Source organism: Diabrotica undecimpunctata, chromosome 4, assembly GCF_040954645.1.
Source record: "Diabrotica undecimpunctata isolate CICGRU chromosome 4, icDiaUnde3, whole genome shotgun sequence".
Taxonomy (NCBI): Eukaryota; Metazoa; Arthropoda; class Insecta; order Coleoptera; family Chrysomelidae; genus Diabrotica; species Diabrotica undecimpunctata.
This window is the reverse complement of record NC_092806.1, coordinates 129,400,853-129,416,473: the sequence shown is the minus strand read 5'-3', so window position 1 is coordinate 129,416,473 and position 15,621 is coordinate 129,400,853. Positions and strand designations below refer to the sequence as shown.

The 15,621-nt window shown below is 32.6% G+C and overlaps 1 protein-coding gene across 4 annotated transcripts in view; it reads right to left on the bottom strand.

The window, feature by feature from the left end:
* LOC140439996 (uncharacterized) overlaps positions 1–15,621 on the bottom strand; it is a 994,918-nt gene that overhangs the window by 147,554 nt on the left and 831,743 nt on the right. For all 4 annotated transcript variants that reach the window (XM_072530223.1, XM_072530222.1, XM_072530221.1 and 1 more), the window contains exon 4: positions 10,016–10,109. In XM_072530223.1, coding sequence (XP_072386324.1) covers positions 10,016–10,109 — 94 coding nt within the window. The remainder of the gene's footprint in view (positions 1–10,015; positions 10,110–15,621) is intronic.

Genomic DNA, 15,621 nt, shown 5'->3' with positions numbered 1-15,621 from the left:
AGACAAAACATCAAAAGGGACTCATGTGAAAGCTTCGATTCAAAACAATACTCTGCTAAAAACAAAGTGGTTGGTCGGGCGGCGAAAGTGAGACACTTGTCGGCGACTACTGAGCTACTAAAAGCAGTCAGACTCAGACACTCAAAGTTGCAGCAAACACTGCTGTCGGATACCAGTCTCTTCGTCTGAAAGGGTACGTAGTCTAGCAGCAGAATGTTACGTATAGCCTCATACACACTAGTAGACGTGCTGGGCGATTTTTAAACTTGGGGCGTGTCAACGGATTGTTTAAATATATATCTATAAAGGAATTATTGTTATCTACGAGTCTGTTGTAACAAGGAAACTCACAGGTCTATGGGGTCTATATTAGAATGAGAGACAACATCGGTATGGACATCTACTCAACGACTGGAACGAAGACGCCAATCTCTGTTCAGTATAGGTTTTTTAAACTTTTTTTAAATTAATGAAATAAAACTAGCATTCAAGTAATTATTGTTTTTGGGACGTGATGAAATTCAATTATAAAATATATGATGAATTGTTTGCACATATGAGTCCATTTCGAAATAGCTTAATAGAAAGTAAAGAAAAGACTTATGTACTCACAATGAGTTTAATAGTATCTTAAGGCGCGTACACATATGCGAGCAGAACTGTTCACAAACCGTTTGTGAACGTATATTCGTCTATTTGTACGGCGGGAACCGCTTGCGAGCTGTTCGTTCGTTGCTCGTCAGGAACCACGGCCTGTCGGTTTTGGAACGAACACAAAGAATGTTCGCAGTTAAATTTGGACGGCGTTCGAGACTATAAATTGTTTCTGCTAAGTGTGCGATGAGATCATTCGGTTAAACAAAATTGCTGAAAGAGCGCGGCTTATTCAAAACTAACGAGACAAATTAATAACAGATAATGTAAACAAAATACCGAAATATTTATAATAACGAAGTAAATTAATTCTCGGTTTGTTATTAGATACTTAGGGTATTGGATAGTCGAACATAAACATATTTTCAACGAACAGCTCACGAGCAGTTGGCGAACAGTTCGGCTCGCATATGTGTACCCACCTTTATCCCATTATTATCACATGTCCGGCCCATTGCAATCTTTGTATTTTAATGAAGTCTGAAAGCGGTGCTTCCTTACACGAGCGGTTTCTATACTTTAGAGAACATTTGAGAAAGTTTGCCGTTAAGATAATTATGGCAACGTTAAATATTCTTTAATTTTTACTACTCGTTTTTTTTATTATCGAAAAGGCCTTGCATTCGTTCAGATACTGGACCTAAATGCTAAATTTGGGAAAAATAAAAAAAAATACCGAAAAGCAGAATTAAGCAACAAAAAAACACAGAAGAAACCCGTAATCAGCAATGGAATAAACTGGTGGCTAATTAATGTGAAATGCATAGATAATACAGTGGTAATCCTAATCTCCCCGTCATATTGTACTAAAGAAGTTATGCAAGTCAAATATTTCGCACCGAAAAAGAAACGAAACAAAATGATTCCTGGTCAAAATTAATTGCAAAATACCATAGTTTACTAAGATAGTACAATATCATATAAATATAAAACGTTATAAAAGCAGCCACAATAATGTATATGCCTGGCAATGAAACCATAGTGACATGTGTTATACACTTTAACCAGTTAAAAAGTATTTCTAGCGAAAATTGTGTTCCGAATTAAAAAAAATTGTAACATACCTCTCATTTTCTGGTTGCTCAACACTCATTGTCTACCACATAAATGATAATGGCGACCATATGACAAATTAGTGAAAATTTTTCGCGCAGTTTCATATAATATTAATTTTAATATCCTTATTACGACTGAGCTTGGTAATTTGTCTTTATTCTTTCGGTCTAGCGTTTATAATTGGCAAAAATTACCGCCAATTTTGGTTCGATAAAAACAAACACATTATTAATAAACAAAAAAAAAGGAAATAAATTTTAACTCGTGTTTTGTCTGAAGTTTTATTATAGTTCTATAAGTTTATATTTAAAGTAAATATTAAAGGGAATTAACTATAAATTAATAAAATTCATTCTTCGGTTTTCTTCATTATTACTTTTTTGACGTCAATGTACTTTCAGACAGTTAGAAAAAAGTTTGTTGGCGAATAATTAAGTGAATTTTGAGGTTGATAATTTGAAAACAACTTAAGAATAATCTCTGGAATTAGAAAAAGCTACTGGTAAAAGTTACTCTAGCTTTAGAGCTGTCAATTACAGCAACTGTAACTGCTGATAAAAATCAACAAACCGGTATAAAAAAGGTTTCATAAAACTTTTATCATAGGAATCTAGTTTTGGAATATAGTTACTTAGAAGCACCTTTTCTATATCATACCAGTGAACAATAACAAGATCGATAATTTGGAAAATCTAAATCTACTGGTACTAGATAGAAAGCTTAAGACCACACATATAAAAGGATTACCAGGAATTAAAAACAACAGCAAAAAAGTTAGACATCAACTGGGAGAAAAGTTTCATCATCATCATTATGGCTTTACAATCCTGCATGAGTCTTAGCCTTCTCAAGAATTTCTCTCCAGTCGGATTTCCAGTCAAATTTCAATATTTCTTATGTCTTCATCGATATTCTGGGTCTTCCTCTTCTTCTATGACCAATGGGTCTAGCAAGGAGCGTTTTTCTAGCTGGGTCATATTATTCCATTCGCATTATAGCCCCTCTTCACCTCAGACTTCCTATCTTAATATGTTTTACGATATCAGGTTCCTGGTATATTCTATAAAGTTCGAAGTCGTATCGTCTCTCCACACTCCATTGTTATTCACTGCTCCATAGATTCGCCTTTGGGAGAAGAGTTCACAAATCATAAATCTGCTAATGAATTCGGCCAAAAGTAAAATCTTATACAGTACAATCTAGTCTGTTTACAATAAAGGATTTGAATCCAAATCGTCAGCGTAAACCAAAATCTGCGTTGACTTGTTAAAGATTGTTTCCTTATTGTGTATCTCATCATCTCTTATGTTCCAAAGGCTTGTGAGAGATCGCCTGGTATTTGCACTCTGTAGATCACTTTACTCATAGTTATTTTTACAAGTCAATTTATGGGGAATATTAAGTTCATTCATGGCTTCATTTAGTTAACATACATAATATATATTTATAAAAATATAATTATATACAACACTAATCAAAATATGAACTACACGGCAAGATAAGTACAACGAACTAGTGAGTCCTTTGATTATCCGAAAAAAGTAGCCAATATATAAAGAAGAATCTTACAACATATATTGAGAAATACAGAACTAGTCAACTCAATCTGCTTATAAACTGGATGGATAGATGATATAAATTAATTTATTTAACATCTTAAAAACATATTTCCAGATTGTATATTTTTTAATTACAAAACTTGATAGTATTTTTTATTCGTAGATAAATTTCTGGTTTTCCTGTAAACATATTCAAAACAATACTGGGAAAGTCACAGACCTTAAAATATTAAATACGTTTTATCGATTTCGATAATTCCCGACAAACACAGACTGTTTAAAATGTTCGCGGAACTTACATTAAGATAAAATTGTTTGGCGGTATTTTTTATTTTTTATAATCCAGGAAGAAACATTATCAAAGTACCAATTAACGCCTTTTGTTTTGATATATTCGTTAGATCATATTGAATGTATACATTTAAACTCCTTTTCTAAATATTCATCAAACATTGATTTTTTTCGTTTTTATTTCGTATTCTCTGTCTCGCATAAATATCATATCTAATAAGACTTAAAGGAAGCAATGGTTTAATCATGAAATGCGAGAGACTCTTAAATCGAAGGAACTAGTCTCGATAGAATGCTACATAATCTAAATGAACAAAATATACAGAAATACAGGGGGTCTAAAGTAAAGGCAAAAAGACGATAAAAACCAAAAAAAGGCACATAAAAAAAAATATTCTCGAACAACTAGATACATTTAATTTGAACCAAGAGTTGGAACTGTCATACTCATAAGTAACGACGAAGTAATCAAACAGAATAAGCTTTAACTTCAGTGATAACAGAGATCTTTTTGATCAGATGGGTCCAGGGAAAAAATCGGTGAGGCTGAAATAATAAAGTCTTGACAACGATAGTTTGGTGGCTTATCAAACGGGCGGGCAGATGATACTAGCTATTCGCAGAATGTTAAAAAATTTAGAAAGCTTTGATAAATGCTTTTTATCAGCTCACAATATAAGATATAAGTTATAAAGAACAAGTGCCAACCCCTTGGAAAGTACCACTTGATGTAGAAAACAGCAACTAAAAATCCAATTTTTGAACAGAATAATGCTAGAATTCATCAATCACTAGTTACCATCAGGTTCCTTCACGCCTATCAAGTTACCAACAACACAACAACATATGTACTACTCTCTTTCTAAGAGAGAACCTCCCGTTTTAGGCTACATGCCTCTTCGGGGAATGTAAATTTTGAGTTTACGTCGGTTACTGTTTTACCGGTAATGTAGTGGACAGGTATTAGTGGTTAGGTTGAGAGTTGGTTGTATTGGTCTTCTTTGCTTTTGACAACTATACTAGACCTACTTGTCCTTAGTTTATGAGGCCGTTAGCACGCTTTCAGTCGATTCCACAACCAGTGTATTGCACTGTAATTCCGAGGTGTATTGGACACACAAAATGCCAAAACGTCGGCTTTTGCAACACAGTATGTTGTCGCCGGTGTATAGTGTCCAAGGGCATTTGACTCCTAAATTCGTAACCTTTGTATACATGCATACTTGCAATCATTCATATTCTAGGAACCAAGGGGGGTTTGAGTATACATTTTTATGTCCAGTCGGCACCTTGACGTTTTTTATGTTTTTTGGAGCGTTGATTCCATTTTTTGATAGTACCAAGCTGAAAACCCGACAGATAATTTGTTATTAACAATTTAATTGTAATCAAATAATTATAATCAAAAATTTTCGTTAAAACGTGGTGAATTAATTTGTTTATAAGAGGTTTAAAAAAATTGAGCCAGTTTGGTTAACTGAAGTTGTAGAAAAATTCCAAACGAACATTTTAAGATTTGGTAAATGTAAATTTTAGTTTTTTGCCGAGATATTGAAAATTGATTTATGGGCGCGGTTAACGAGCGCCGCCTCGTTTTGAGTTGTTCTATAACTTTCCCTAGCTAGATTTTCAAAGTTTGTAGCTTAATTTTAAAAGATGAACCATTTGGCATTAAAATACAGGATTTTGAAAGTTAATCGCACGTATGAAAGCTGATTTATACTTTAAAGAGCCCCATCGAATGTCTATTTTGCAATTATTTTTCACATTTGTTATAAATCTGGTTTTAACAATTGGATCAAAATTTATCAAACGTCATTTAAAAAAAAATGAATTATTTTTTTTGGTAAAATTAAATATTTTTAAAGTTTAGGAAATATTCATTTAACCAATTTAATTGTTAATAACAAATTATCTGACGGGTTTTTAGCCTGGTACAATCAAAAATTTAATCTACGCACCAAAAAATATAAAAAATGTCAAGGTACCGAGGTGACATAAAAGTACATACTCCTAGAGGGCTCCTAGACTGACAGTTCTACTGATTTTTTACCCATTGAACACGTATACTTATGATAGAAAATTGGGCCAATTGTCTGGCTTAATAATGAGTTTGATCTTGAGAAATTATGATGACTTTGTTGGTTGCTATACGAAATATCTGTGTTGAGGTCTTTCTATACCATGTTCTCAGGTTAGCAAGCCAGGATATTCTTCTTCGTCCTAGGGCCCTTTTTCCTTTAATTTTACCTTGCAAAATGCATTAAAGTAGCTCGTATCTGCCTTGATTTCTCATTATATGTCCCAAGTACTGCAGCTTACGGCCCTTCACGATCACGACCAAATCCGCAGTTGTGTTTATCGTCCGCAATACTACTTAAGTTGCTTAGAATTTCTAAAAGAATACATTCATAACCTTATATAGATCATGTCTCGAAGAGTTGAAGAGAGTATTAAGAGAGTTAAGAGAGTAAGTTAAGACAGAGTATTACAATACAAGAGTAAGAAAACTGTTTTAAAACCTTTAGCGACTAATTTTAGCCCTTTTATTGAAAAAACTTGTTTTAATAGTTGTATTATATTAATTATTTATTATATTATAAACTACTACAAAATTAACCCACCTTTTTAATGCCTCATATAGACTCAAATTTATTCCGAAGTGGTGAAAGTAATTATGATACCTATACAGTATGATGCAAATGTATGGAATAAATTCATTATTTCAGAAACAGACGACTTTTAAAAAAAATCTTAAAACACGTCAATTTAAATTTTTGAATGGCCATCAACTGCTATATATGTGTTGGACATTACGTCATCAGTGTCGGCGTAATGACGTAATCGTAAATACAAACCGAGATCACGCGACATCTTATTTGAAAGGTCTCCTTATCGCCTTTACAACGATATTATCATTTGAATATTTATTTCTGCAGGGTTAACCAAAACTGTTGGTTTATTAATACAATTGACTTACAATAAATGTGTACTTAAATACAATTAAATTACAACAAATGTTCAAATGAACGACCTTCAGCAATAATACAATATAAAAGATGGACAATAAATTCTTTCCCAACGTTTTCGATGACTTCAGGTGTTATTTGTGCAATTTCCGTTTTTATGCGCTTCTTCAACTCTTCTACATTATTCGGTCGATTTTGATACACTGCTCTTTAAATGTCTTCACAAAAAAAGTCAAACGCAGTCAATTCTGGAGACCTTGGTGGCCATTTGATGGGCCCCCTTCTACCTATCCACCTACCTGGAAAAACGTTAAATTTCATACCTCAACGCCGTAGTGTGGGGGGTCACCATCATGTTGGTACCACAAATTATTTCTATTTGGAAATAGCTTTGGCAACAGATGAAGAAATTCTAGATAGCAGTTAAGCTTTCCTCAACAAAATATGACCCTACAATTTGATTGTTTATAATGCCGGCCCAAACATTCACCTTTTCGGAATATTGTGTCATATACCCTTCCATCCAATGTGGATTTTCACTGGCTCAGTATCGATATGTCTGGCGATTTAAGTGACCGTTCAGCATAAAAGACGCTTCATCAGAAAAAAGTACCTTTTGTATGAAACCCTCATCTCTGTTACATTTTTCCATAACGGTTTTGCAGATTTCGATTCTTCTATCAAAGTCACCTTTTAATAGCTCCTGGACCAGATGTACTTTATATGGATGAAACTTCTCCTTTTTAAGCACTGTTACAACAGTTGATTGGTGGACATTGACTCTGCTAAACTTCTGCTTGAGTCCTCACTCTATCTCCATAACCAATCATGATTAAAATCTCGATTCGTTCTGTTTCTATTAGTTTCATTTTTGTAAATGCTGTTATTAATGTCGGTAAAAAACTCGAAGAGTAAAAATTTGACGTCTATTATTTGACAGATTCGTAGATCATTCACAAATTAAGAGTCAATGACAACATTGATTTAAATATTTTTGAAAAATAACTTGGAATACTTATATATACTACTACAATAATTAATTTCAGATTATAATGTAGCATTGTTTGTTATCAATGTATTTTTTTTTCGGAACCAGCAAAAATACTATTTTGTTTTATTCTCAGTGGCGTTCCTGAGTGTATTTTAGTTCAATGAATGAATATTTATTGTAACTCCATGTTACTTAACAAAGTTCATAATTTTGGTGAACCCTGTAGAAATAAATATTCAAATGATTATATCGTTGCAAAGGCGATAAGCAGACCTTTCAAATGAGCTGTCGCGTGACCTCGGTTTGTATTTAAAAAAAATCGTCGATTACGTCATTACGTCGATACTGATGACGTAATGTCCAACACATATATAGCAGTTGATGGCCATTCAAAAATTAAAATTGAAGTGTCTAAAGATTTTTTTTAAAAGTCGTTTGTTTCTGAAATAATGAATTTATTCCATACATTTGCAAAATCAACTTACCAACTTATCGTCATATAGACCTACGTATATCGATCGTTTCTTCCTGTGATTTCAAAGCTTTATAAAATAAATCTTCAAAGACTGAAGCCAATAATTGAAGGAAGAAATCTAATTCCATAAAACCAATTGGGTTTTAGAGAAAGCTATTTTACTAGTTACCAAATTCACAGGATTACTAAAATCATAGAAATAGCAATGTAACAAAAAAAAGTTTACACTACCGTCATCCTGGATGTGGTCAAAGCTTTTGAGACGATATGGCATAACGGATTAATACATAAACTACACTATTATCTATTAGAATCGCTTCAGAATCAAGAAGAAGAAAGTATACTCTGATTTAAGACAAATTCGTTTAAAACAAGTTTTGTATTTTTTTTTGTACACCAGAAATATCCCTGATTTCAACCAATATTGCCACATTCGCTGATGATATGGTAGTTATGCCAGTTGAAAATAATCAAGAAGAATCAGTGCGTAATCTGCAGAAATCGTTAACAAAATGCAGAAACTAATCGCAGAAAAACGGAAAACACACAAAATAGAGACACTATATTCTAGTAAGACTAAATGTGGTCCAGGTTCCACATGAGAATGATGCAAAATATCTGGGTATCACACATTGTTGCTCTACAATCAAATCCTCAAAACTGTTTCGAGTTATGGCAAACAACTAGGAGATTGTGCCAGCGAAAGTAGTATCTACAATTTCCAGAACAAGGTACTAAGGAATATCATTGACGCTCCTTGATAAATTTGAAACAATAACATTCCCAAAGTCCTGGGATTGAAACCATTGTACAGACTATCTCCAAACACGAAAGAAATTTAATTTAAGCTCGGAACCATGAAGATTGATTTCATCGCTATGTAAATACTGCTGAGTTTAGGTTAGAAATAAGCTATATTATAATAAGATATATAGAAATAAGATACGCATTGGTCTATCAGTGAATAGATTTTAATGTTATTTCGAGAGGAGCATAATACCAAAAATAGATGATGCAATTTAATGTGCCACAGTTCATACAGACAAAAAAGACTGGTACTTGTGTGACAAATTTTAAATTTTTTTTATTTAACTTTGAAGGTTGAAATTAATGGGCAATATGATACTGGAGCTAGTGAAGTAACATCACGAATAACGCTGGTAAAAAATGCGTTCAATTTAGCATGAGAATTTGATAAAATACTTCTCAATAGTTCTGTCAAAAATTAAGTACAACAATATTAGTCGAGTTTCAAACTCCTTGAAACAAATCTTTTTAATGAAATATTTAAATTTGCTCCAATTCTTAATTAAGAACGTAAGATTTTTAAGCAAACAATGTAGACTTTAACACGATATAACACATCAAAATTTTTATTATCACAACAATCGACAAAATTGTTTACTAACATCTTCTTTTAATTGCAATAAACATCTTTTTTAATACTGACTTTGCTGTGGATAAAATCCAAAACACAATTTATATTGATTTTAAGTGGCCTCAAAATAGCTAAGCGCAATTCTTATTATAATAGTTGAGGGCAAGTGAAGATATTTGTCAATTTTTATTGGTTTTGTAAAAATATTAAAACAGATTGATTTTTATTCCAAAGGGGTCATTTTTAACGATATAGACATGTGTCATTTGTTAACCCCCTCCCGTCCAGTACCACAAACCTTTATTTCTAAATATGAAATAGACCATTTGTGGCACATCATTAGATATCATTAGCTAGAGAATTCAGGCATCTATGATTTTTACAAATTTACTATATTCTTGTCAAAAAGTATCAGTTTATTGAAAGTGTTTGGGTAGTATCAATTCCAAATTTTTCCTGTCAAGTCAAAAACTGCATTAAAACAAAATTTGCAATATTTTGGCGAAACATCGACAAAAAGCATAAAAGTCATAATTTTCCAAAAATTAACTACAAATGTCTATAGCTGTAAACATGGAATAAATTAAATAAATCACTTGCCCCCAACTATTTGAATAAAAGTTTTAAGTTTTAATTTCTTACCTAATTGTAACTGCTAATAGTACGATTATTAATCCTACCATAAACATAGCAACACAAACTCCACCGATCATATACAGGCTCTCGCTTGGGGCATCTGAAAAGAAAATTATATAATTAATATTTTAGATAAACAGATACATAGCCAACAATTATTTATAATAATTTAAGTACAATCTTATTGCAAGATAATTGATATTTCTTTGATTTACAAAAACGTATCAATTGCTGAGTTATTAGCGAGAAAATATAAATATAGAAACATTAGGTTAGATTTTTAACATATAGGGTATACACAAATGGTAAAAATGTTATTGAATAAGCTTTTGTCTTTCAGGAACTGTATTTTTTCTTCTTTTTCCTAGAATTGAGGACTTCTAGAACTCAATGACAAAGAAGTAGAAGATATCAAGAACAACAACATACAGAAGCCGGACTTAAAAGGCTACAGTAATGGTGAATTCAGGCAACTTCTACCACTTTTACATCTGCAGAGTAAAAAAATGTTAAACTCTATAAAATTGGTCAACTTAACCACTCCGTAGTTATCATCCTTTGCAGACTGCATTAAATGTCTAGTTTTCCCAGGATATCCAAACTACAAAAATGTAGTACATTGTTTGAATCCATTCAAATCGAGAAAACCCATTTTTAATGCACAGACAGGAAGGTTGCCTACCTTATCTTAAGGCACGGGCGCCGGCAGGACGCTATAGCTTTTGATGTGCGCTTATCTCCATTATGTACATAACTCTACTTGGAAAGATGAATAAAACTTATATACCTACTTAAATAATGATTTAATAACAGTTTTTTAATACATTTCTAATTATTATTATATCTGAATCATGAGGAGATGTCATGTTGATTAGTTAAAGTAAAATAAAATTCATCAGCTGTACTATAATTGATATTAAATAAAACATATAACTTTTTCTTAAAAGATAGTTTATGAAAATACATTACTCATATTTTTTTAAACACTTTTTTGCCATAAATATTTTAAAAAGTAGTAAGATTAAATATTTGTTTTATAGTTTTTAAGGAACTGTATTAAACAAATTACAATATAATAATTCAGTTTTCGAACACTAAAGTTCGTCATAAACGATTGTGAGTTTACGAAAGTATTGTGAGTCAAACGAAATTGTTATAATCACAAGATAGCCCTCATTTATTACACTGATGGGTCAAAAACAGACAATAGGAGAGGGCGTAAGAGAATACGAGTAGGGGTTAATGGTTCTTATACCAGATTATCAATACCCCTCTGAAATACTGCTACAAGCAAAAGTTAGCACTGCCTGGGGTGATTGCATGGTGGTTTGAGTAGCTCCGCGATTACCACAGCCAGTCCCAAGCCCGGATAAAATATGGAGGGTGATTGGCAAGGTTAGCAACTTACCAATCGTAAAAACAAATACTGCTCAAAGAAACAATGTACATCCTCGAAACAGGATTGATACTATGAAGACGACCACGGCAAGAAATAAGGACAAGCGAAAAACAGCCAAAACCCAGATAAAAATTACTACTTGGAATATCAGATCACCCAACTCAAGGGAACCAAAAATACCCAAGTGTTGAAGGAGAAAGAAATTGACATTTTTGCTCTTCCAGAAACAAAAAAGAAAGGAAAAGGTCAATCAAAATTAGGTGAATACATACTAATCTACAGTGGATTAGCAAAACAAAACAGGGCCAAAGAAGGTGTAGCAACGCAGCAACAGAATCACTTGGAGAACGGAAAGTAAAGAATACTAACATATCAAAAAAGAAAACACCACGGTTTAGAGAGGAAGTGAAGACAAAATGTAAAGAAAAGAAAAAAGCCTTTTTACAACACAGAACACAATAAACACAACAGGCATACAACCACTATAAACGAATCAGAAATGAAACGAATACTTTAGTTAGACAAATAAAAAAAGAACACTGGCAGAGTTTCTCAAAACAAATGAAACACGACTTCTATGGAACACAAAAATAAATATGGAGAATGAGCAGAGGACAAAGAAAAGAGATAAACGAACTAATAAAAACGAAACTTATTCAGAAGGAATCATAGGTAGACTAATTTCGATCCCTATTTGCTAAAGGTGACGATAATGAACCACCAACACCAGAGGTGACGACAAACGAAAAAATAAATATTGAGGAGGAAGAGGTAAAGGAAGCATTAATGAAATTAAAAAATAGAAAATCACTATGAGAGGACAGAATACCGAACGAACTCCTAAGTACGGAGGACCAGATCTGACCAAACAACTATTAAGACTAATCCAAAAAATAATAGAACAAAACAGAATTCCTCAAGAATGGAGATCAAGCATCCTAATATCTCTCTTCAAAAAGGGAGACAAATCATTTCCGGAAAATTACAGAGGAATTAATTTATTAAACACAGCACTAAAATTAACAACCAAAGTTATAACAAATAAACTGAATGAAAGTGTAACACTAGCAGAAAAACAACAAGGTTTTTTAGGTTGGGAAGATCATGCACCGACGCTATATTTATAATGAGGCAAGTGCATCTATGTTTCGTGGGCCTTAAGACGGCATTTGACCGGGTCAAATTAAAAGACGTTATCCACTTATTGTACGCAAGAGAGATACCTCTAGGAATAATCAAAACGATCGAAAATATCTACCAAAACAACACATTAAAATTAAAAGTAGAAGAAGAACTAACCGACCCTATTGAAGCTGGCAATGGGATAAGACAGGGAGATTCCATGAGTCCTCTATTGTTCAACCTGCTTATGGATGAAATGATAAAAAAATTAGGAACTACTAAAGGATACCAAATGGGAGAAAAACAACTTAAAATAATCTGCTATGCAGACGACGCAATACTACTCTCTCAAAGTGAAGTTGGTTTACAACGTATGCTGCACCATTTTAATATAATAATCCATAAAATGGAGTTTAAATATCTAGGCATCACATTATCTAGCTACGCAAAGCTCGAAACTGAAGTGGAAGATCAAGTGAATAGAGCAAACATAGCCGCAGGCTGCCTAAATGAAACATGGAGACATAAAAATATCGGGAAAGAAACGAAAGGCAGAATTTACAAAACAGTCATCAGACCAATAATGACATACGCGGCAGAAACAAGACCTGACACAGAGATGACAAAAAGGATGTTAGAAACAGCAGAGATGAAAACACTTGATGTTAAGACACTATGGGACACAGCTAGAAGTACAGATATACGACGTAGGGGCAAGGTGGAGAACATCAAAAACTGGGTAAGAAATAGAAGAGTAGAATCGAACGATCATATAAGCCGAATGACAACAAATAGAGTAGTAAAGACGGCAAGAGACGGTTCCCAATAGGAAGACGATCAGTAGATAGACCACGAAAACGATGGTACGACAACTTACTGGAGGCACATTGAAAAACAGACAGAGTCATGTCTATATAAAAAGAAGTAGAAGCAAAAGTTATTTGAATATTTTTATCCAATGCTTCCATTCATGTTTTTTTCGGTCCTCCCTCGGTCTTTCGGTAGGTGTCCATGCGAGTACTTGTTTCGAGAGTCTACTATTTTCTATTCTTCAAAGAAAATTTTATTTAGGTTTAATTATAAGGCCAAGATATTGTAGTTCCAATATTTATTTTCGAGTTATAGAGCGACAAAATATACAATGAGAAACCTATATCAATATACCGATAAAATTGAGTATCTAAAGACCTAACAAATGTATCACCAATGTACTAAGTTTTAAGACTCTTTAACTTTTCCTCCTAGAGCAAGAAAATACATAAGAAGGTAACAGGAAGACTCATACATATTTACCCGAATTCAATAAGGTGCTTACATACACTGGGAGGAACCTAAGTAAAAAGTTGCAAAAATTGAACCTTTACTTCAGGGAAAAACAGTATAAAAATATTAATAGAACAAATAAAGGAACCTACATATGTACCAACATTAAAAATTCTTTTTCTTTAAGAACAAGAACATATAGGTATAGTAAGACAAGGAGTTAATGTAATAAGTGTAAAAACTATAGGACTTTTTCTTCAAGAAAAATAAAAGGCATAATACAATAGGCAATACATATTGTTCCAAGATTTAATAAGGTCCTTACCTACACCAGGAGGAACCAAGGTAATAATTTTAAAGACTTAAATTTTTCTTTCAGAAAAAAGCACACAAAAATTAAAAAAAGGAAGGTAAGGAAGGCTTGTGTTAACCCCCAATTTAGTAGAGATTTCTTATATTAAGAGAAATCTATGTAGTAAGTTTCAGGATCCTAGGACTTTCTCTTTGATAGATAACAAGATAAAAATATACGAGAAAAAAGAACATTTTCCCAAATTTAGTGGAGTTCTTCCTTACAATCAAAACAACCAGTAACAAGAAAAGGAGAAAAAGATTTGTTAACCCCAAATTCAAGAGAAACCAATAATTATTGAATTTTTAAAGTCCCATCTTTCATGCTCGTAACAAAAATATGCTCTCAATCTTATCGAAGCCATATTACCACTTTAACTGTTTTGAGGTTCCATCTAGCTCTTTTTCCTCATCGCCTTTTGCCTTTGATAATCACTGTCGCAGTTACATATTAAATCCACGTTTCATTAGTCTTTGATCAAGTTTTAGTCTTTAGTTTCTCGTGAAATAAGAAGAGATTAGGAACACACAAAATGCAATGAAGCTGAGCAAGGGTGAACTTTAATCAAGGCCTGGACTCGACAACCGGAGCTAAAACCTTTCCGAATGTGACACACATTGATGTAGAGTATACACAAAAGACTATTCAGGTAGCTATCTGGAAAAGTCTATAAGACTTACCACTCATTTATCTTTAATCTATGATGGGAATCTAAATAATAATTTAATTTTATATAAGCTAAAATTGTAATATAAAACGTCTGAAAAATGCTGACAACGCCATTTTAGTCTTGTTGTTTAGAATGTGTAAGAAAAGTACAGTTATTTGTATAATAGACCAGGGAAATAAACAAAAAAATGTACCCTGTTTGTGACAGTAAATCGGCCAGGCAAACGACAGTTGTTTTGAGTTGTACGGACCTCTCTAACAAGAAGCTATATCTTTCCTGAAGGTCTTCCTGAATTCTTTGGATTTAATTAGTTAAATTAGTGTAATTATTAAGAAAGTAAGGTCAAAAACGGTAAATTTTTACTGTTTGCGTCTATCAGTAAAAAGTGCGGCATTTGAAATAAATTTAAGAGTAATAAACTTAAGTCATATAATAACCTTCAAAATAGAGTTTTTTAAATGTTTATAACCTTATTTCTTACTTAGAAAGTTGCTAAATAAGTCAGAAATTTCGGTATCTTATGAATGTAATTAACACTTTTTTAAAAACAAACCTAGAACCTTCATATTACCCGGAGTACTGGTTCCTCTGGAAACTCCTTCGAAAATTTCAAAGCGATCGATCAAATAGTTTTTTTTTTAAATTTTAAAAGTTATGTAATTGGTTTAACCCAAATTAAATTTTTTTTACAACAATATTCAGAAATGATACTGTGAAGCTACAGTAATCCTAAAAACAGCTTATGAAAGAACAAGCTTTATTATATCGATATTATATAAAAAAATTTTGGAAAATCGATTTTAAAT